Source organism: Pseudorasbora parva, chromosome 5 (genome assembly GCF_024679245.1).
Source record: "Pseudorasbora parva isolate DD20220531a chromosome 5, ASM2467924v1, whole genome shotgun sequence".
Classification (NCBI taxonomy): domain Eukaryota; kingdom Metazoa; phylum Chordata; class Actinopteri; order Cypriniformes; family Gobionidae; genus Pseudorasbora; species Pseudorasbora parva.
In genome coordinates, this window is record NC_090176.1 from 38,523,102 (window position 1) to 38,544,247 (window position 21,146).

The following is a 21,146-nucleotide window of genomic DNA, read 5'->3' on the forward strand; positions in this document are numbered from 1 at the left end:
GGATTCACATCTGGGAGTTTGCTGGTGGTGGCTCTTTTTGATTTCTAAGGAATAGTAGGAATGATAAATTAGAATGGACTTATTTAGTAACCAAGCAAACTAAATTGGAGACATAATTAATTAAAAAAAGTATCCTCAAGTCGAAGAGGTTTCTCTGAACTGTCGCAAATGTGAAAAGTAGGACATTAAGAAATGGGTTTAAGAGACTCCCGACAGTTTCTGTTTGTGAGCCTGCTGTGAGGGGTTTTCTACTCTCATTTGTTTGATCATACCATATGAGTGCAGCTGTCTGCCCCCAACCATTTTTACCTAGTGAATGTTACCAGTCAGCACCTCCAGAGAGAGATGTGTATTCATTCGAAGACAGTTTTGAGGATAACTGCCATTGTGATCAACAATGGGATCTTCCTCTCCTGTACTTTCATCTGACACTATGCCAAGTTAGCACGCCACCTTTGATTTTTGAGGCTAATTTCCATATTCATTCTGAGCCACAGCACAATGAATTAGAGATGCTGAAGGCATTCTCGATTCATGCCATTTTCTGACAGTCTGCACATTCATTTAAAACTACTTTGATCTCATTGAATGGTCTACTGGTGAAATATTTCGTTTTTTGTTCTTTTTATAAAACAAATAATACTATTTGCAAAATAATTGGAGTAAAAATTGCAGAATATTTGGTTTGTCCTCTTGCTTTAATGACAGCAGCACTAGAACTTCATGAACTGAACACCTGTTCTTCAGCACGATTTGAGAATGATCCAAAGAGCTTCTTGTAATGGAAGCAAGAATGTAATTTGATGTCTGTACAACAAAGTCACACGATCATAGTCACACATTTGCTTATTTATTTGTAGTCCAGATTTTGGTGCTTTTTTATTTTTTTATTTTTGGGTGAACTAACCCTTTAAACTAGCATAAGTGGATTCGGACACGCTCAATGGGACCTGCCCCAAGGGGATTAACAGTTGAAACTTTTTTGTTTTGCTTAGAAATAAATAAAAAAAATGTCGGAACTCCAGGGTATTCAGCGAATTTACGCATTTGTCAGTGTACTTTAATAGTCAGCTCTTTTAAAAGAAAGCAAACCTGTTTTTAGCTCAAAGTTTTATGGATTTCTCACTTCAAAGACTTTGAAATGACTTTTCTGTGTGTTCTTGTTTGTTTGTTGTTTAATAGTGTTACTTAGGCTTCTTTTTTTTCGTTCTTTCTTTTTTTACACCCAACACTGTTTTGATGGTACGTGATGTTCCCTCTGTTTCAGGCGAGCTATCTCCATGCAGGGTTCTGAATGGTGGTTGTGGTGACCTGTGTCTCCTTACTCCAGATGGCACAGTCAACTGCAGCTGCCGAGGAGAGCGGATCCTGCTCGATGACAACAGATGTGTGTGTAAGTTTCGTCTTCACATCCACAGGGCCATTTCACCCCTCAGACTCTCAGAAAGTTACTTTGCTTTAGGAATTCCATCATTTATTGTGTGTTTAAGCAAACATTATGACTATTACTAATCTAGAATTAGGGGTTTGTTTTATTTATTTTGAGATATGCATATTAGAATGTCCCCTTATTATGTCGAAATAACGATATATGTCGAAATAATGAGTTAAGTTGAAATAGTGATTTAAAGGGTTAGTTCACCAAAAAATAAAAATTATTTAATTAATTACTCACCCACATGTCGTTGGACACCCGTAACACCTTCATTCATCTTCAGAACATAAATGAAGATATTTTTGTTGAAAGCTGATGGCTGAGAAAGGCTTCAGATAGGCCTCCATTGGCATTTAGTACATTCCCACTTACAAGATACATAAAAGGCACTAAAAACATCGATACAAAGTCCATCTCACTACAGTGGCTGTACAATAATTTTACGAAGTGACGAAAATAGTTTTTGTATGCAAAAAATCTAAATAATGACTTTATCCGGCAAGTTATTGTCTTCTGTGTAGGTCTCGGACATGAACTCATGCGATAGCGGCGCTCCTCCTCTTCTGGGTCATGTATTTGAACGGCGGATCTGTCATATTCTCGCGCATGCGTCGAGTTCACGTCAATAACTTGGTGGATAAAGTCGCTATTTTGATTTTTGTGCACGCAATAACTATTTTCATAAGAAATGTCTTAATTTGTGTTCTGAAGATGAATGAAGGTGTCCAACAACATGAGGGTGAGTAATGAATAATTTTCATTTTTGGGTGAACTAACCCTTTAATATCTCGAAATAAAGAGATATGTGGAAACAAACAGTTATGACGAAATAACAAAATATTATTTTGAAATAATGATTTATGATGTTGAAACAACGAGATATGTTGAAATAACGAAATATGTTGAAATAGCGAGATATGATGAAATAACGATTAATGATGTCAAAATAACCTAATATCTCAAAATAACAAGATATTAATGTCTAAATAGTTATCTTAAAATTATAATGAGATATGTTGAAATTAGGGGTGATAGTGGAAGATTCGATACATCGATATGCGGAGCCTTATTCGACTACCAATGTCACAGTTAAATCTTCGCGGGTGTTATGATCGCTGAGCTTCGCACCGGACGCGCCGCGCCTTTAAAATTCGAACACATTGTTTTCAATGAGTTTACACACACCAACCGTGGCATTCAGCGCCTGTCCATGGCGACTCAGGAAGTTGTTTAAAATCCTGCCACGCCACAGAGCGTTATTTCAAGGTTTTATATTAAATCTATATTATATTTTCCTCAAATCTTCAATGTACATACTGATTTTATCCTGTGTTACAAGATACACCTATCGTGCAGCTCTTCTGTCTGAAGTCGATTCAAAATTGAGCTTGTGCGTACAATATATAATGTGCGCGTCCAGTGTGAGATACCTGAGACGCGACGCGACGCTGAGCTTCGCGTCTGGTGTGCGACCCCCTTTAGGCACAATCGGCTTAAGAACGTGCATGTAAACACACTCAAAGTCTTCTTTTCCTCCCTAGGCAGGTATTTTTTTAGGTTTATTTATCAATGTTCTTTTATATATGTGTGTGATGTTCTGTATTTCGATCGTGGCTCGTTATGAGAAAACATTTTACGAAGGTTTATCCACCACATTACCTGTTATTAAAAACTAAATAAGAAAGTGTTAACCCCTAGGGGTTAACAAAAGTCATTGTCAGTTTATCTGTCAGTTGGCAGGCAGTTTTGTTCGCTTTATTAAAAGTTGTTGCTGTGTGCAGTATGTAAAGGAAAATAAAAATAGCTTTATAGTTATGAAATAACGATTTATGATGTCAAAATAACCTAATATCTCAGAATAACAAGATATTAATGTCAAAATAATGACATAATATCTTAAAATAACAAGATAGTAAAGTCAAAATAATGATTTAATTTCTTGAAATAAGGTTTCTTCCTATTCTATTTTTCCACCATGTGGTTGTTTCACCAAACCATTATGCACTTTACAAAAATAACACCCACAAATTGTATTTATTAGCTACGCAATTCATTTTGTTTAGATTAGGTTAGTTTTGTTTGCTAGATTGGTTAACATCCTTTTGTACTCTTTCACAGCCCAAATGTCCTCTTGCAACATCCACACTGAGTTTGAGTGTGGAAATGGGGAATGTATAGACTACCAGCTAGCATGTGATGGAATTGCCCACTGCAAAGACAAGTCAGATGAGAAAATGCAATATTGTGGTAAGTAGCCAATCACAACACTTTATCATGTGTACTCTCGGCTCTCACATCATGAAAGCAGTAAGAACGCAGAATTGGTTTAAGGTGGCAGTTCCATTCCCTGTGGCTTCAACCTAATAAAATGAGCCGCTTCTCCTTACTGCTTTCAACCGGAGGAGCAAATAGGAATAAGCTTAGAGCAACAGAAAGAGTAAATAAGAGAGAGGATGTGAAGCTTTTTTGCCCTGATGTGAAAGGTTTGCTGTACCTTTTCTTTCCATATCGCTAGACAACAGAAGCTGCCGAAAGGGTCACCGTCCTTGCTACAACAGGCGTTGTGTGGCTAACAGTCGCTTTTGTGATGGAATCGACGACTGTGGGGACAACTCAGATGAGGCATTTTGTAACAGTGGGTATCCAGTGTGTGAATATTATTATTTGGACAATTTTGCATATCAATTTCTCTTAAGGAAGTCATTTGTTTTTCCAGTCTGTAAAAGAAAATAGGCAGCCAAAAATATATATTATGCCGCTAGTAGGTTTATTTCAGACCATGTTAGACCACAAAAATGACACCCAATTTTCAACCTGTGAAAGCATTTCCCAAGTCATTTTCTTTGGAGCTGTCTGGAAGACCCTGTTATCATCAGTGAATTGCGGTGCATATCATACAAATATCCGTGCACAATATTTCATTCATTTAAGCGCATGTCCAGGTGCTTTAGTCTCTCCGCTCTCAGTGTAAATGAAGTGTCTCTGTTCCAGATGTCACATGTGCTGCATCTGAGTCATCCTGTCAAGATGGAACTTGCATACCAATATCCTCCTGGTGCAACCAGGTCATCGACTGCGCCGATGCCTCGGATGAAAAGAACTGCAGTAAGGCTGAGTTGGGCATCTTGCAAAGTAGTACAGATTCTCTTTATCCTATCGTAATAATCATTGTCTTGATGTATAAGATTGTTATAGAATTATAGATGATTTGAATTCCTAGATTGAACACTAAATTCAGCTATCGTTTCTTTGCACTCATGTATGACTCAGTGTAACTAAAAAAGGCACATTTTTATGAATGCCCTGTCTGCTCTTTCCCATATGATGTGCTCTCAAAAATTGGTACAAAATTGTACCTTTTAAGGTACAAGTGGCCGTTGCTGGGCTGGTACCCTTAAAGGGATAGTTTACCCAAAAAGGAAAAATGTGTCATTGGCTACCATAGTAACCAACCAGAGCAGTCTAGGTATTATAAGGAAAATATATATATTTTTGTTCCACAAAAGAGTCATGTGAGCAGAATGGTGTGCGATTCTCTTAAAGGTGGGGTGAAATGCTGTTTCATGCATACTATGCTTTTTACACAGTTAAAGACTTGGATTCCCATCCTAAACATAGACAAAGTTTCAAAAACTAATGTTGGATGTTTTATGGAGTATTTCTGTGTTAAAAATACTCCTTCCGGTTTCTCACAAGTTTCAGAGAGTTTTTTTCGTGTATGGGTCGACTTGACGTTAATAGAGTGGAAGGTCCCTGTATGGGCCGTACGGGCTCTTCTCCCGGTAGGGTGCGCGTGCGCGCGTGACTAGAGCGAGAGAGGAAATGCACACCTATAAACACTGCTCAGCTGCAGATCCAGTCGTCCGTGAACACTTATGTCGGTTATAGTCCGCGCCGCGCTCCACTTTATTCCTATGGGTGACATCAAGCGACTTCAACGCTTCAGCACAGCATTCCAGGAAGGCAGCGCTGCATTTGAACCGATTTGAACGCAGAAATGACGGGAAGCTTCACAACATCGCTTCAGTTGCATCGCAAAGTGGATCTCCACACTCCAAGAAGTGTGTTTTTGATGGAGCGGCCCCGGCGATAAAGGTTCGGTCCTGCTTTGGAAGCAGCCGGTGAGTAAAACTGCTTCAAATGTCTGTGCTGTTGGCTATCGTCACGTGAGTAAACATCAGTAAACGACACAAACGCGTGCTTCGTCATTCAAATGCGCTAACGTACTATGTATAAGTAGCAAACCGTTTTGCTTGCTACTGCTAAGGTTTAGTTGCATACATTAGTCCATAAACCGAATCATGTCCTCATAAACTGCGAGTAAAGACACACAAATGTTGACAAATTTAGTTGACCACTAAATACAGTACATACCACAGAGACGGACGTCCTGCTGTGCTGTTTCTCCTGTTCAATTTATTTCAGCCTCCAAATTTGATTCTGGATCATATCTGTAGCTGAATATGATCGATAGCCATGGGTTTCTCCACGCTTGAGGACGTCATCGCTTTGCGCGCTCGTCATTCTTTAGCTCCGCCCACACGATACGCCTCCAGGCGCTCGTTTTTTTTCCGGAAAGACTCGGTACAGCCTATATTTCTTTTATAAATAAAATAAAACTAAAGACTTTTCGGAGATATGAAAGATGCAATACTACTCTATAGGTACTCAAGAATGACATGAGATTGACTGAAACTGAGTATTTCACCCCCCCTTTAAAAAAATTATATGAATTTTATTTTTGGGTGTACTCATTTTAATTTTGATTATGGATTGTGTGTGTCTGCATGGATGATCATATGGGTTGATCATTTGCATCGACCTGCTTTGTCGTCTCTGACCTAGATAACAAGGTTTTTCTTTTATTTTTCCCCCAGATCGCACAGATTGTGCAGACTTTTACAGGATGGGAGTGTCAGAAAAGGTCTTCATCAGCTGCAACACCACCTCACTCTGCGTTCACCATTCCTGGCTGTGCGACGGGGCCAACGACTGCGGAGATTATGCAGACGAGAGGAACTGTCAGGGTAACACTCAGTATAACTCTCCATTTGTTAGCTTTGCAGCTTGAGGAAGCCAGGTTACATTAAAATCGAATTAATTTTGTTGAAACACTATTTATGAAAGAGGTAATGAAGCAGAGACAAGCCCCCTGTCTTTTTCTCCTTGCTTGAAGAGCCTCAAAAAGTGCGGAAGGCTGATGAATAATTATTGGTGATTGTCAGACTTGCGAAGAGCAGACATTTAAACACTCGCGCAAACTCCGGTCCCTTCAAAACCGTTGATGAAAAGGTGGCTTGAAAATTAGTCTTGGCAGGTTTCGGCTTATTACTCATTAGCATGTCAGTGGTTTCAAATAGAAAGCAAATGTGGGATTTATCGGAGTAGACCTTTTTTAATGGAGATGTACTTTTAATGAGGCAAGAGCACTTTTAAACCCTTATAGTTCCGTAGAGAATTGCATCACATAAAGATTTCATCTGGCTGGGAGCGATTTTAGGGAGCAAATAATGACCCAAACAACTGCTGGACCAAATTCTCACTATACTAAGCAAATCTTGGACTTATTTACACTCTCCATAATCAAACACGTATTTCCTCTGACTGCCGCAGTCTCCCATGGGCAGAAATGTGCAGAAGGCCACTTCGCCTGCCCCAGCGGGAACTGCATCTCCAGTGTGTGGCTTTGTGATGGCCAGAAGGATTGTGAAGATGGTGCAGATGAGTTCCAGTGTGGTAAGCATGACTGGTATTAGCCTCCCATTGCTTTCACTCAGCTTGATTTCTCATGTGGAGCGAGAGATTACGGCCCACCTCTTGAGATGGGCTTTGAATGCAGAAACCAATTCAGCTGCTAATACTGAGGTCAAGAGAAGCATTTTCAGGTGATAAAAAACCAATCTCCATGTGTGCTTGTGCCCTTGGAGGTTTGCGTGTATGTATATAACGCGATCCCTGAAAGCATTTTTGGTTCACAAAGACAGACAGACAGACAGACAGACAGACAGACAGACAGACAGACAGACAGACAGACAGACAGACAGATAGATAGATAGATAGATAGATAGATAGATAGATAGATAGATAGATAGATAGATAGATAGATAGATAGATAGATAGATAGATAGATAGATAGATAGATAGATAGATAGAACAAATGATAGATAGACAGACAGTCAGATAGATAGATAGATAGATAGATAGATAGATAGATAGATAGATAGATAGACAGACAGACAGACAGACAGACAGACAGACAGACAGACAGACAGACAGACAGACAGACAGACAGACAGACAGACAGACAGACAGACAGACACTATGCATCTTGTCTAACTTGCACATGCTCCTTTTTTGGAATTCAAAGGATGTTTTTCTTTATAAAATGATTTAACAATTTGCTCCCCGTCAGCGCTTTGAATGGAGATAGGATATCTGCAGATATAGCAAGAGACCATCAGGCAGTCAAGGAGAATCATGGGAATTTGAGACCAATCTATCCTGCTGTGACCCTTAATTTCATTCTCCATGGTGTAAGCCCAGGAGTGGACCACTCTAACTCTTTTGGCAGGCAAAGTCTGTCGAAAATAGAACTGAAAGGGGAAAATACATGGCTTAGATATAAACTGGCATTTAGTAATCGCAATTTGCACATGCATAGGCATGTTTTAGTATATAATTTTGTTGGCATATAATTATACTCCTGCAGATCTGTGCACTTTTTTTATTTAATTTTATTTTTAATAATGAAAGGATATGAAAAATGTCTCTTTTAGGGATGCCTACAGTTCAGAAGTTTGAGGTTGGCAAGATTATGTTTTTGAAAGAAGTCTCTTGTGCTCCTCACGACTGCATTTATTTGATCAGAAATGCAGTAGAAACAGTAATATTGTGAAATATTATTACAACTTAAAATAACTTTAATGTAATTTATTCCTTTGATGGCCAAGCTGAATTTTCAGCAGCCATTAATTTAGTCTTCAGTTTCACATAAACCTTCAGAAATCATTCTAATATACTGATGGGGTGTTCATTTCTTCTTAACAATGTGGAAAACATTTTTTGTAAGGTACCATGATAAGTTTTTTCAGGGCTCGATTAAAAGAACAACAGTTGTTTTAAATATGTTGTAACAGGAAAAACAAATGTCTTAACTGTCACTTTTGATCTGAATGTGCATTGTTGAATAAATGATATATATTTTATGAAAAACGTACTGACCCCAAACTTTTGAACGATATAAGAACTGTGGAAATGCGCCATACAATCATTATGGACTGACTTGACAAGCACAAGAAACAGGAATTGATTCCAGACATAAGCTTTTATTTTGCTGTACAAAATACATTTTGTACATTTTAAATCTATATATCAGTTGAAATATTATTGTGAACGCCATGAAGTTCACATTTTAAAACTGCTGCTCAACACAAAGAACATACAGATAGATGTGTCTGCTAGTACTATATGTCTGTGATGGATGACAGGATAAAGTGTGATTACACAACAAAAACGCAGAATTATTATTTATTTCATCTTCATGTAAAAGCCACTTTGAGAAAGACTGGCGTATTTACTGCGTGTTTGCCGTTGCTGTGTTTTGAGAGCACAAGTAATATAAGTGTAATCCTGAAGTCTACCACAAAGTCTGTTGAATTTAGATGTTAAAAAAACATCTCTAAAAGCATTCAGTTAGAGATGAGTCGTAAATCGTGGATGTCATTTTCTAAGCACTGTTATTTGTGACTCCTAAAACCATTTTGTTGATAGACTCCTCCTGTCTGTGGAACCAGTTTGCGTGTTCAAAGAACAAGTGCATAGCGAAGCAGTGGCTCTGTGATGGCGAAGATGACTGTGGAGACGGGGTGGACGAGAGTGTGGATCTCTGTGGTATGCTTATGACCTCTCCTTTCATTCTGTGTGACTGTAAATGTTCTTTTTTTTCTGTGCCTGAATAGCAGCGTTTTGAATTATTTGAGTTTATCCGCAAGCTAAATACGATGCAGCTGTTATAAATTGGCCAATTATAAAACTGCAATCATGTTTTAATATATTAGTATATATTTGTGGTAAACAGTCGTTTAATTGGATTGTAATGAAATGTCAGTGAGATATTAATGGCATTGCCCTGTTCCTAATAATGGAAAGCGCAATTAAACACAATAAATAATTTTCAGAACTTGAAAAGCATCACTGAACTTTCAAATGTGTGCTATGTGGAACCGGTTCTACTTTTCCCGCCCTGAGTGAGATTTGAACCAGCATGATCTCTAGCACGTCTCTTAAGGCCAGGCTAGTGGGGTTTATACATGTACACCTGACCTCTGTTACACTCGTCCCCCTAAACCTCACACCCATTCAGGTCACAGCACCAAATGAGACAGTCTCACTTGATCCGCTTCGAGTGGGATTTAATTCTGCATCTCCAGAACTGGAGGTGGCACTAGTGTTGTAGTACTCGAGACAGGTCTTGGTCTTGAGACCAGTCTTAAGTCCATTTTTTAGGGTCTTGGTCTCAACCACATTTGTACTCAGTCTTGTCTCGGTCTCAGATTTAGAGGACTCTGGATTTTGTTTCAAGACTGCTCAAGACCACAACTGCTGGGATATTTCTAAACTTTTGCTATAGAATATGCCAGCAGTCATTTCACCCTGTAGCCCAAGACTGGTTTCCCACTGAAGCTAAGCAGGGCTGAGCCTGGTCAGTACCTGGATGGGAGACCAACTGGGAAAACTAGGTTGCTTCTGGTAGAGGTGTTAGTGTGGCCAGCAGGGGGGTGCTCACCCTGTGGTCTGTGTGGGTCCTAACGCCTCAATATAGTGATGGGGACACTGTACTGTCTTTCGGATGAGACGTTAAACCGAGGTCCTGACTCTCTGTGGTCGTTAAAAATCCCAGGATGTACTTCGATAAAGAATAGAGGTGTAATCCCGGCATCTTGGCCAAATATGCCAATTGGCCCCTGTCCATCATGGCCTCCTAATCATCCCCCTCTCCTGATTGGTTCATCACTCAGTCTCCTCTCCACCAATCAGCTGGTGTGTGGTGGGCATTCTGGCGCAATATGGCTGCCATCACATCATCCAGGTGGATGCTGCACATTGGTGGTGATTGAGGAGATTCCCCCCTTCAATATGTAAAGCGTTTTGAGTGCCTAGATGCACTATATAAATGTAACTCAGTATAAATGTAACTAATTAAATTACCAGTGCACTGTCTGATTTATTTATTAACATCATTAATGTGATTTGATGTAAAACTTACTGATCCAGATGCAATCAATAACTTGTTTCTAATTCATTTTATTTATGTATTCTGCCTACTTATAATTTGTATCCGATAACATCATATAATTAAACAATATCACAATTGCAAGAGAGCTGTTTTGACAGATTTTTCCATGACTGCAAATATGATATTCCTTTTATACAAGCATTTTTAAAGTTCATTGAGTTATTCTTAACATTATTCATGTTGATCTGCATCTTCTTTACCACCACATTTGATTAAAAATAAGCCATTTCTCAGGTGGTGATGTGGAGCTTTGTGAATTTAAGGAGTGCTGATCTTATTTTGGTCTCAACAACTCTTGGTCTTGACTTGGTCTCAACACACATTGGTTTCGATTTGGTGGCATTTACTACAACACTAGCGGGGCACACTAACAAGGACGCTAAAGACTGCAGTCTCTAGTGGCCAGAGGAGTGAGGTTTACACATATAGCTCTTATTAGCTTGCCTCAGTTACATGTACATTTACTAAAAAGCTTTACAGTGTTGCTGTGCGATTCCTCTAGATGTCATTTATCATTTCTAGACCTGAACAACAATTAATGGTGCATTACTAACAAAATATTGTCTAGGCTCAGTGACCTGTGCCCTGGGATTATTCAGTTGTCCAGGCTCGTACGCATGCGTCCCTAAGCGCTGGTTATGTGACGGGGAGAGAGACTGTCCCGATGGCAGCGATGAGCTTGCTGCGGCCGGCTGTGGTAAATATTCCCATTGATCTGTTTAAAATGTCTTCTGCATGTCGATGTGTTATCGATGAAAGCTCCCTTCAGGTGTTGTTTTAGCAGCGATGTTGCCATTCATTATAATTGGCTATTTGATATGTGCTCAGGTCAGGATTTAAAAACTCAATGACATCCATTGAATAAGATATTCTTCACCTCAGGCACTTCATTAGCGATGCGTTTTGTGTAACATGCTAAGAGTTCAGGTTGTGGTAGAGATGGGTTTGGCTGATATGACTAGTAAGGTGAATAAAAGTCTTAGTTGGAATTAATCAAGCTCAAGGTTTTGATGTTTACCCCACAGCTCCGAATAACACATGTGATGAGAATTCCTTCAGATGCCTTAACAAAGGCTGCATTCCGAAACGCTTTGTTTGTGACCATGACAACGACTGCGGAGATGGTTCGGATGAATCGGTCGAATGTGGTAAGCATTTGTCTGGATTTACATATCTATCTAATAAGCAGTTCCAGCATTAAGAAATGCATTTTTTTCCACATCTATGTCTTTGGCCACTATAGTTACCTGCTTTTCCTCACCACTTTTATTTATACTGTAAACTGAATAGTACCATTGAAATAGTAAAGTGCAGTATTTTAATGGAAAAAGTCAAGCATTTCTCAGTTAATTAAAGTTTGCAGTGAGCCTTGGGCTACTCTGTGCTCTTATTATTTATACAGTACATTCTTAATTAAGCTGAACAATTTCAAGAATAGTCAATATTGTACTTCAATTATTGTGGTTTCCCAAAAAAGGTGTTTTTTGTTGTTGTTTTTTTTTACATGCATGTGTGGGCTTAAAGCTGAAACATCTGTGGGCCTTTTGATAGAGAACTTGGGTCCTGGTCTTCACAACATGAAACATGAAAGGACAGCTTCTCCACAGGACGTCATCCATGTGCATACAACCTCATAATTTATTACACTATAACTTATTGCACTGAGATTAAAATATGAAATAGAAAGTCTGGGAAATTATTCATAACAAAAGAGATTCAAAGAGATCTCTGTTTCTAGATTGTCAGCCAAGGAATCTGCAGATTATTTTATTTAAAATCAATATCACATAGTTTGTTTCATCCTTTTTTTCATATCCAGCTTGCAAAGATTTAAAAAAAAAAAGCTTTGGTTACTCACCTGGCCCGAAGTTAACTTCCGGTCTGTTTGTTTGTCTGTTTGGTGTTTGTTTATCAGTCTGGCTAGTGGATAGTATGGAACACTACTCAGTAGAAACTGTTTTGACATACTATTCTTGAATAACATGATATAAATATTAAAAATCAAGCAGAGAGCACATAACACCAGCGCAAAAACAGTGTGTGCGACTCACCAAAAAGCCTTGAATGCTTCATAAATATTCAATCTGACTGCATACTAGATCGGCGTCTAATGTCATTTAGACTGTATGGGCCCTATTTTAACGATCTGAAACGCAAGTAACTTTGTGGGCGGGTCTCTGCGCCATTGCTATTTTCCCGGCGGGATAAATGGCTCTTGCGCCCGGCGCAAATCTAAAATGGGCTGGTCTGAAGTAGCTTCATTATTCATAGGTGTGGTTTGGGCGTAACATGAATAAACCAATCAGAGCGTCATCCAACATTCCCTTTAAAAGCAGGTGCGCAAGTTCCATTATGGATTGCTATTATTATGGCGTATTTACCAGGCGCACGCCAGGAGCGGTTCACAGCCGATGAGACTGATGTTCTTGTAAGAGCAGTGAAAGACAGAGAAGTTGTGTTGTATGGGGATGGGAGAAACCCACCCCAAATAGCGTCGGTTAAACAGTTTTTTCAGTTTTTCAAACGATTTTTTTTCCTGGTTCTTGACGGACAAACTAATTTGTCAGATGTCCCTATATACATATATGTCTTGCCACTATTGGGCAAACAGGTCTGATCCTTAATTACTACTATTAGCCTGAATAATTTGTAAGCTAGATTTATGCCTATTTTTCACATCTTCGTGGCACACAACAATGATTTCCGTCATCTCATTTGTTAATATTTTTTTAGTGTAACAATTAATGATTTGCAAAAATAACTGTTGCATCTGTGTAGATTACATGAGCATTATGTATTGCGTTGTGCAAGTGGTCAAGTATGCGCCCTTAAAATAGCATAATGAACAACGCGCCACTGACTTTAGACTAGGTTTTTTCTGGTCAGTGGCGCAATTGTTTAATGGAACAGCAAAATAGCACCAGGGATTGTTTGTGCTGGAACACGCCTCCTTTTTTGCGCTGAACCGCGCAGGGAGCGCAAGTTCATTTCAGGGAAAAGCGCGCTTTGCGCAGGTGCAAAATAGGAATGACACATGCGTCGGTGTACAAAGTCAATTGCGCTGGGTGCAAGATAGGGCCCTATGTCTAATATGATTTACTTATTTATTGGCTTGTTATCAGAAATAATCTACTGTAGAGGTAACTTATTCTGGCTGTGTTTACACTTGGCATTACCATATGATCGCCGTGATCAAACAGATCGGCTCATCAGTTGATCAGGACCAGCACGGCTCGTTAACATTTGTTCACATCAAGTGGTCGTCATCTGCATAACTGATCGGATTTATGTTTACCGCAAAATATTAAATTAAGTATGCAATAGGCCTTTACGAAGTGTAAAACAACTTTCGCTTTATCTTCTATCAATGGGTGCTGCGTTTACATGCACGTTCTTAAGCCAACTATGCCTAACAAACCGACAATCAACATGGTCATGTAAACACGATAACCTGTTTTCTTATATCGGAGTAAGGTCATAAACGGAGTAAGGTCATAAATGACGTAAGCATAAACCGGTCGGGACTGGTCGTTTTTGTCTTTTTACACCGATTTTGCAATTTTGATTTTCAGTTTTGGGTGAACTACCCTGTAAGGGAGGCGTTTTTCTGAAACAACAAAAACATATAAATTAAGATAATGTTGCACAATTAAAATGAAAGAGGATAACACATAAGGTAGCGCAAACTCTGTTGTTATTGACATCTACTGGAAGTTAAGTCTGTGCCACAAAAGCATACATATGCAGTAACGTTTGTTTATGTTGCTGCCATTGAAACAGTCTATATATATATATTTTTTTTTTTATAATGATGGATATGATATATGCTTTTTTCCCATGGAAAACAAAAAAATATTTTTCAAAGTGTCTACAAAAAGTGAATCATATTTAAGACTGTATTCAGGGATGGGCAAACTTGGTCCTGGAGGGCCACTGCCCTGCAGAGTTTAGCTCCAACCCTGATCGAACTCACCTGCCTGTAGCCTTCTAGTAATCCTGAAGACACTGATTAGCTGGTTCAGGTGTGTTTAATTAGGGTTGGAACTAAACTCTGCAGGGCAGTGGCCCTCCAGGACCGAGTTTGCCCATCCCTGGTACTCATTTGATGTTCTTGAGTCAAATTAACATGATTTTGTAGTGCTTTTATGCTTATGAATTGCAGTTCCAATTTGATTGTAAAAAGAGCAGCTTTGGCATTCCACTAAAATATCTCCTTTGTGTTCTACAGAAGAAAATAAATCACATTTCTTTTTTTCTTTTCTTTTTTTTTAATGAACGCTGACAGAATTTTCATTTTTGTGTGAGCTGTCCCTTTAAGATCTCTGTTTGGCAGCAGAGTGTGTTAGTGTACTGACAGTCGTCACTCTTCCCTCAGTGTACCGCTCATGTGGGCCGGATGAGTTCCGCTGTGCTGATGGCCGATGCCTGCTCAGCGCCCAGTGGGAGTGTGATGGTTACCCAGACTGCCCTGACCACTCTGATGAGCTGCCCCTCAACCTCAAATGCCTGGCTGCCGGTAATGGCCCGACAGAGCTGTGCCTGAAATATGTTTGACTGATGGATGTGAGGCTTACTGAACATCTGAGGGAATACAAGTGGCCAAGGAACATCATGGATAAAAGCAGGGGGCTGAAGTGGATAACTTTGACCTGCAGGGATGGCATGTTTTCAGCTGAGCGTACCAAGCATTTAAACAGAAAAAAAAGGTTTTGTACTTACTGGTAGTTGCAGGAAGCTAGAAATATTATTTGGCTTTTGTTGGATTGCAACTTTGATGCCCTCTAGCTTTGCAGAGTTAAAGCCATCAAATGGGTCATATTTTTTTCCCAAAAGCATTTTTACATTTTCATTTTTTTTTTACGCAACATGTCTGTAGTGTTTGTATTGCTTTGTACTTTTCCTTAATTTGTTTTCTCTGTCTTCACTTTCCGCCTTTATTTCTAGAGAGCTTATGCAACAGTTCCTTTTTCATGTGCTCAAATGGCCGCTGCATATCTGAGAAGAGCTTATGTGACCTGAAAGATGACTGCGGAGACCGCTCAGACGAGAAAAACTGCAATGTCAATGAATGTCTCAACCGTCGCATCAGCGGATGTACGCAGGATTGTCAAGATTTAGCAGTGGGCTACAAAGTAGGTCAATAATATCTTTATATTGTACTTAAGGCTGCTGTCTGTAACTTTTTTGTGTGTTCAAGATTTACAAAAAAATATATAATGACAATGTACAACATGAATCTATTTTACAAACCGTGTTTTTGTCTTACCCCGAATCCTTATGGTACATTTATAAAAAGTGTTTATATTAGGACTATTTCAGACCAGTCTGGTAGGTACCGCTGCGGGGGAGCACAGTCCCTGCATGACTCGCCATAGACATAAAGAGACAAGTAGCTCCGCCTACAATGTTCTTCCGCAAGACGCATACAGTTCTGTTTATTAACCGCTAGAGCGCAAAAAGTTACAGATTGCAGCTTTTAAGGTTTCCTTTTAACTTTTGGTGGGTTATTATTACATGCATTAATTGCAGTATTAATAAGTGTTCTGAAAAAATACACATTTATATTTCTCGTACACGTTATATGGCAAGGACAGAAAAGATATTTAAAATCTTTGACTATTTTTCATTGTGAGACAGAGTTGCCATATTTCAGATAGTAGAAAGTTTCTATATTTTTCTGTTTCAAAGATGTGGCAGTTCTTTTCATTCTTGGCTTATTGTTTGTGACTTTGAATTTTGCACAAAAAATGTAACTATGATGAATTAATTTGTTGAAGCAGCTGGGTTTTTTTTCTGCAACATACTGAATTGCTTGGGCAAACATTCAAAGAACAAAGCAAAATGCTATTGTGTTCATTGGTACTTAATTGTCATACTCAGATCACGTTTAAACAAAGACTGTTGGGAGCTGTCTACAGGCATGCCTTAAGGAGGATGATTCATGAGTTAATTCTCTCTAGATACAGACATGTCTGCTGTGTTACTGATGGGCAAGCTAGGTGTCAGGAGTGCCATGTTCAAATGACCTGTGATCATCAGAGGTGTTTCAAGGCAGTGTCATTTCCTGGCAGATTGCCAGTCACCCTTAAAATCGATAAAGACATCACAGAAACTGTAGGTACTGTTGTTGTATCAGATCCTAAAGGGAAAGAGTCTGGCCTCATTCACTGTGGTAGAAATTAATGGATCATAAGGAAACCGTTGAAGTTACTGACTGAGCAAAAAAGCATTAGTAATTAAAGGTCCCGTTCTTCGCGTGTTTTCGAAGCTTTGATTATGTTTACAGTGTGCAATATAACATGAGTTCATGTTTCGCGTGTAAAAAAACAGTATTTTTCCCAGAATTTACTTATCTGTACAGCGTTGTTTCCTCTGTCCTAAAAACGGCCTGATGATTTCCTTGTTCTATGAAGTCCCTCCTTCAGAAACACGTAACGAGTTCTGATTGGGCCAGCGCTTCCCGTGTTGTGATTGGACAGCAGCTTAGCGCACTTTGCCCAGAAAGGTCCCGCCTCTTACCATAACGGGGAGATGCAAGCGCTGAATGCGCGCTCTTCTCCACGTGGGAGAGCAACAAGACCACAAGACCTTTTTTGCGTGTTCTTGTGGGCGGAGGGTTAGTCAACAAACGGTTCTAGTGACGTCATTTCTGAAGGAAGTGGGTGTAGTCCAAACCGGCTGTTCGCTGTAGGCTTTGAAAGGGAACTTCTGTTAAATAAAATATCTCGCTTGGCATTGAACTTTGAGCTTTAAAATTTTACAGGTATTATTTATGCTCTAACAGCAACATTACACACTAACTAAAGTTTGAAAGATGGAATCGCGAAGAACGGGACCTTTAAATCCAGCTACAATGATTTGAAAATTTGAAAACGCTTAACATTTGTGAATCATCATTATCAATAAAATGGCAGCATTTTTTCCCCTGGTACAAAATTTGAACCAAATGCTTTGGAATTACATGAAAATTACCTCCAATGATGGCACAATTTTTACTTGTGAGGGTTATTTATTTAAGCTTATTTGGATAGGGACATATACAAAAAACATAGATAAACTTGAACTTTCATCTGCTGTATTCATCATAGTGTTTTTAGCTAAAGCTAATTCTACACGTGAGCAGTATTGTTCTTAAATGAACCACAATTTAGTATTTGTGTATACATTTAAAAAAAAAAAATGTAATATTGTCATACTTTATAAGCGGTCTGGAAGAGAATTTCATTATTTTGTTCCTTTTACTTAAAAGTAAGTTTGGGCAAACAAAGTTCTATGGATCAGAATGCTACAATTGCCTTTTGACGCTGAACGGGTAAATGTCTCTAGTACCACTTTGCTGTCTTATTATTTTGCAAAGGAGTAAGGGAGCAGCATTATTTAGGCATTTGAAAACCAAATTAACAAGATGCAAGAAAATAAAATTAGTAAAACTTAAAATCTTATATTTGCTAAGAATTTGACAATGATGATGCCTGATCCTCTTCTTGTCCCAGATTTTCAAGGCCCGGTTATAAAGACACTATTGACTTAACAGATGAATGGTGAGCTTGGGACCATGTGGTTAAGCCATATATGTGTGAGAAAATCATAGAATTAAAAAAAAAATGCATAGGCTAAATTATACCGATTTGTAAAATGGTTATGGCACTGAACAAAACAGGAATTTTGTAGAGTGGTCTCAGCATGGAGTCATTTTTAACCTATGGGAATTTTAGAATCAAAACATCTCAATTGTCATTTTTTTCACCCGTGTGTCTAGTGTAAGTGCTGGCCAGGATTTCACCTGAAGAATGATGGGAGAACATGTGTTGACATTGACGAATGCTCCACCACCCTGCCCTGCAGTCAGAACTGCACCAACACTTACGGTTCCTTTAAGTGTTTGTGTGTAGATGGCTACGAAGCTTCTAGAAAAGACCCCAACAGCTGCAAATCTCTTTCAGGTTGGTAACATTTGGTGAATTCCCAGAGAATGTGTTTCAACTGAGCTTGATCATTTCAAGATTTGTTAACTTGACAAATGTCCGGCTCCATTGCATCAAGTCACCTTTATGTTTCTCACAGCTGAAGAACCCTTTCTTATACTTGCTGATCTTCATGAAATCAGAAAATTAAGTGTTGATGGATCCAATTACACTCTCCTGAAACAGGTAAAGCTCTATGTCAACTGTTTTTTTCTAATTACACTTCTCCCTTTTTTATATTGAAAGGTTGCCCATGTAATCTGCCCAGCCGAGGCTGTACCGCTACATGAAATTGTTACTGGACTTCAGAGACCAGATCATAAGATAGAACTGCTGTGTTTGTAAAAGCCTAATGGAGGACCAATTAAGCTGTGGTGACACAGCTGTGATAACACAGTGTCTGTTGTCTCCTATGCCCTTTGAAAACACTAATTGAAGTCATTAACTAGTCTCTTGGCTGGGATGGAATGTCACATGGAAGAATTAAAAACAATCCATTGCTGGTCTTGAAAGTGAGAAACTCTTTTACCTTTTACATTTAATGTCAGTTATTATATCAGCCAGGTTGACTGATTGATATTTTGCCTTTTTAAGATTGTAATATTACATATTATAGCATTTCTGAAAGACAGGTCAATGCGAAACAAACTATTTCTTTCAGTTTCAAAACTTTGAATGAGTTTTAAGTAAATATTATATAAACTCAAAAAGAAAAACATATGAATTCTGTAGATTTCTCAAACTTGCATCATTGCAACATGTTCTTCCTGAGGCTTACAACAAAAGAAAAAGTATCAGCAAATTTAAAAACAACTCATAAATAATAGGGAGAGTACTTACAGCTTTTAATAATGAAAAAGGCCACACCTTCAATTACACAGCCAATATGAATTCAAAATGAGAAAAAGAAAAGTGTTACAAATAAGAAAAAAGAGAAAACAAACATAATTCTGTAATGATTCAAAATAAGTGTTTTTTTTATTTTGCCGTTTTCTCAGTGCATTTTGCTGTCACTAAATAGTTGTATATAGTATATATGCATAATATTTAGGGATGTCCCGATACCACTTTTTCACTTCTGATACCGATGCCACAGCTTTGGCTATTTGACGACTCCAATATCAATCCAATATTTTTATTTTATTCTTGAACTAATAATAATAATAATAATAATAATAAAATATATAATAATAATAATAATAATAATAATAATAATAATAATAAAATAAATGGAAAGTAAGAAGCCAAAATTAGGGACACCCCCCAAAACGGCATTATGGACACCAACAAAGAATTAATCATGAATTATTTAAACAATGACAACTTAAAAGCTCAACAACAAACCATGAGAAAACATGAGCTCAAGTACATTATTAGAACTTGCAACAGAACACATTGTATATTCATTTAACATATGATTATTTGACTTATTTCTAAGGAACTCTTTAGTAGCCTATTTGGTGCCCTTTAAAGGGATAGTTCACACACAAATGAGCTTATATATTACTTATTGAGAAATTGATTTCTTTATATTTGCCATCAGTATTCTCCACTCTTCAAAATCCTTATGTTTATTGAACTATGTGTGGATATGTAAAATACGCGACAAATCCTTTTGCTTGTAAATACGGGAAGATTCCACGGGACGGGTGGCAACCCTAGTCGTAGCAAGGGAAATGCTAATATCCAAGCATTTAGGCGATGGTTTAAGATAGATTTTCCCATGGTTCGTGTTAGATAGGTATCGGATCATATTTTTTCTCCCCTCTGATCTCTGATCTAGCGTTCTGGGCCAGTATCTGCACAAAACTGATGATGTAGATCGGATCGGGACATCCTCATTATATTTATCATCTGTCTGGTCGTAGGCTATTGAAAAATAAATAAAAATAAAATCCAGATAGCCTGTCAAGCAAAATACATGAAATATCATAGCCTTTACTTTGACATTCTACATCACAGGCAGTAATTTGTTTGCCGAGATGAAAAGTCTTCTTTTTTATTCTTTTGCATATTTAACAGCTTATCTGACAACACGGTTGGCACACATTATGAATGGCTCTATGAAATGTCATTTTGACTTTATATATAACTTCTGATTGGCCTGGTGTAGCAAGTTGAGTTTCTCTACGCTATTATCTACAGCTGGTGTCGTTAGAGGCCTATAGTCATTACCATCGAAATAATGATTCTTAGTGAAATGTGAGTTTCCTCAATTTTGCGCTCATTACATTATTCATACCAATTGAGGCTGTCATCCAGGGGAATGTCTATAGGGCTCTCAGAAAACTCTTTCCTCTATGGAGTAGTCTCATCAGCAATCATTCAGTTTCATTTATTCAATTTTGTTTAATAAGAGTGAAGGGAGGAAAGCTTTTGCACTTATATAAGAGTGGACCCTGTGGCCTCTTCCTAACAACGGAAGTCTTTGTTGACCTCATAATAGCATAGT

General features: G+C 38.4%; 1 protein-coding gene across 13 annotated transcripts in view; it reads left to right on the top strand.

Moving 5' to 3' along the window:
- The window catches only part of lrp1bb (low density lipoprotein receptor-related protein 1Bb), a 442,399-nt gene that overhangs the window by 353,347 nt on the left and 67,906 nt on the right, over positions 1 to 21,146 (top strand). For all 13 annotated transcript variants that reach the window (XM_067444216.1, XM_067444217.1, XM_067444225.1 and 10 more), the window contains 13 exons: positions 1,268 to 1,393; positions 3,554 to 3,682; positions 3,951 to 4,070; positions 4,427 to 4,540; positions 6,313 to 6,462; positions 7,049 to 7,171; positions 9,206 to 9,325; positions 11,299 to 11,427; positions 11,756 to 11,878; positions 15,106 to 15,246; positions 15,675 to 15,862; positions 18,490 to 18,673; positions 18,795 to 18,880. In XM_067444216.1, the coding sequence (XP_067300317.1) occupies positions 1,268 to 1,393; positions 3,554 to 3,682; positions 3,951 to 4,070; positions 4,427 to 4,540; positions 6,313 to 6,462; positions 7,049 to 7,171; positions 9,206 to 9,325; positions 11,299 to 11,427; positions 11,756 to 11,878; positions 15,106 to 15,246; positions 15,675 to 15,862; positions 18,490 to 18,673; positions 18,795 to 18,880 (1,733 nt within the window). The remainder of the gene's footprint in view (positions 1 to 1,267; positions 1,394 to 3,553; positions 3,683 to 3,950; positions 4,071 to 4,426; positions 4,541 to 6,312; positions 6,463 to 7,048; positions 7,172 to 9,205; positions 9,326 to 11,298; positions 11,428 to 11,755; positions 11,879 to 15,105; positions 15,247 to 15,674; positions 15,863 to 18,489; positions 18,674 to 18,794; positions 18,881 to 21,146) is intronic.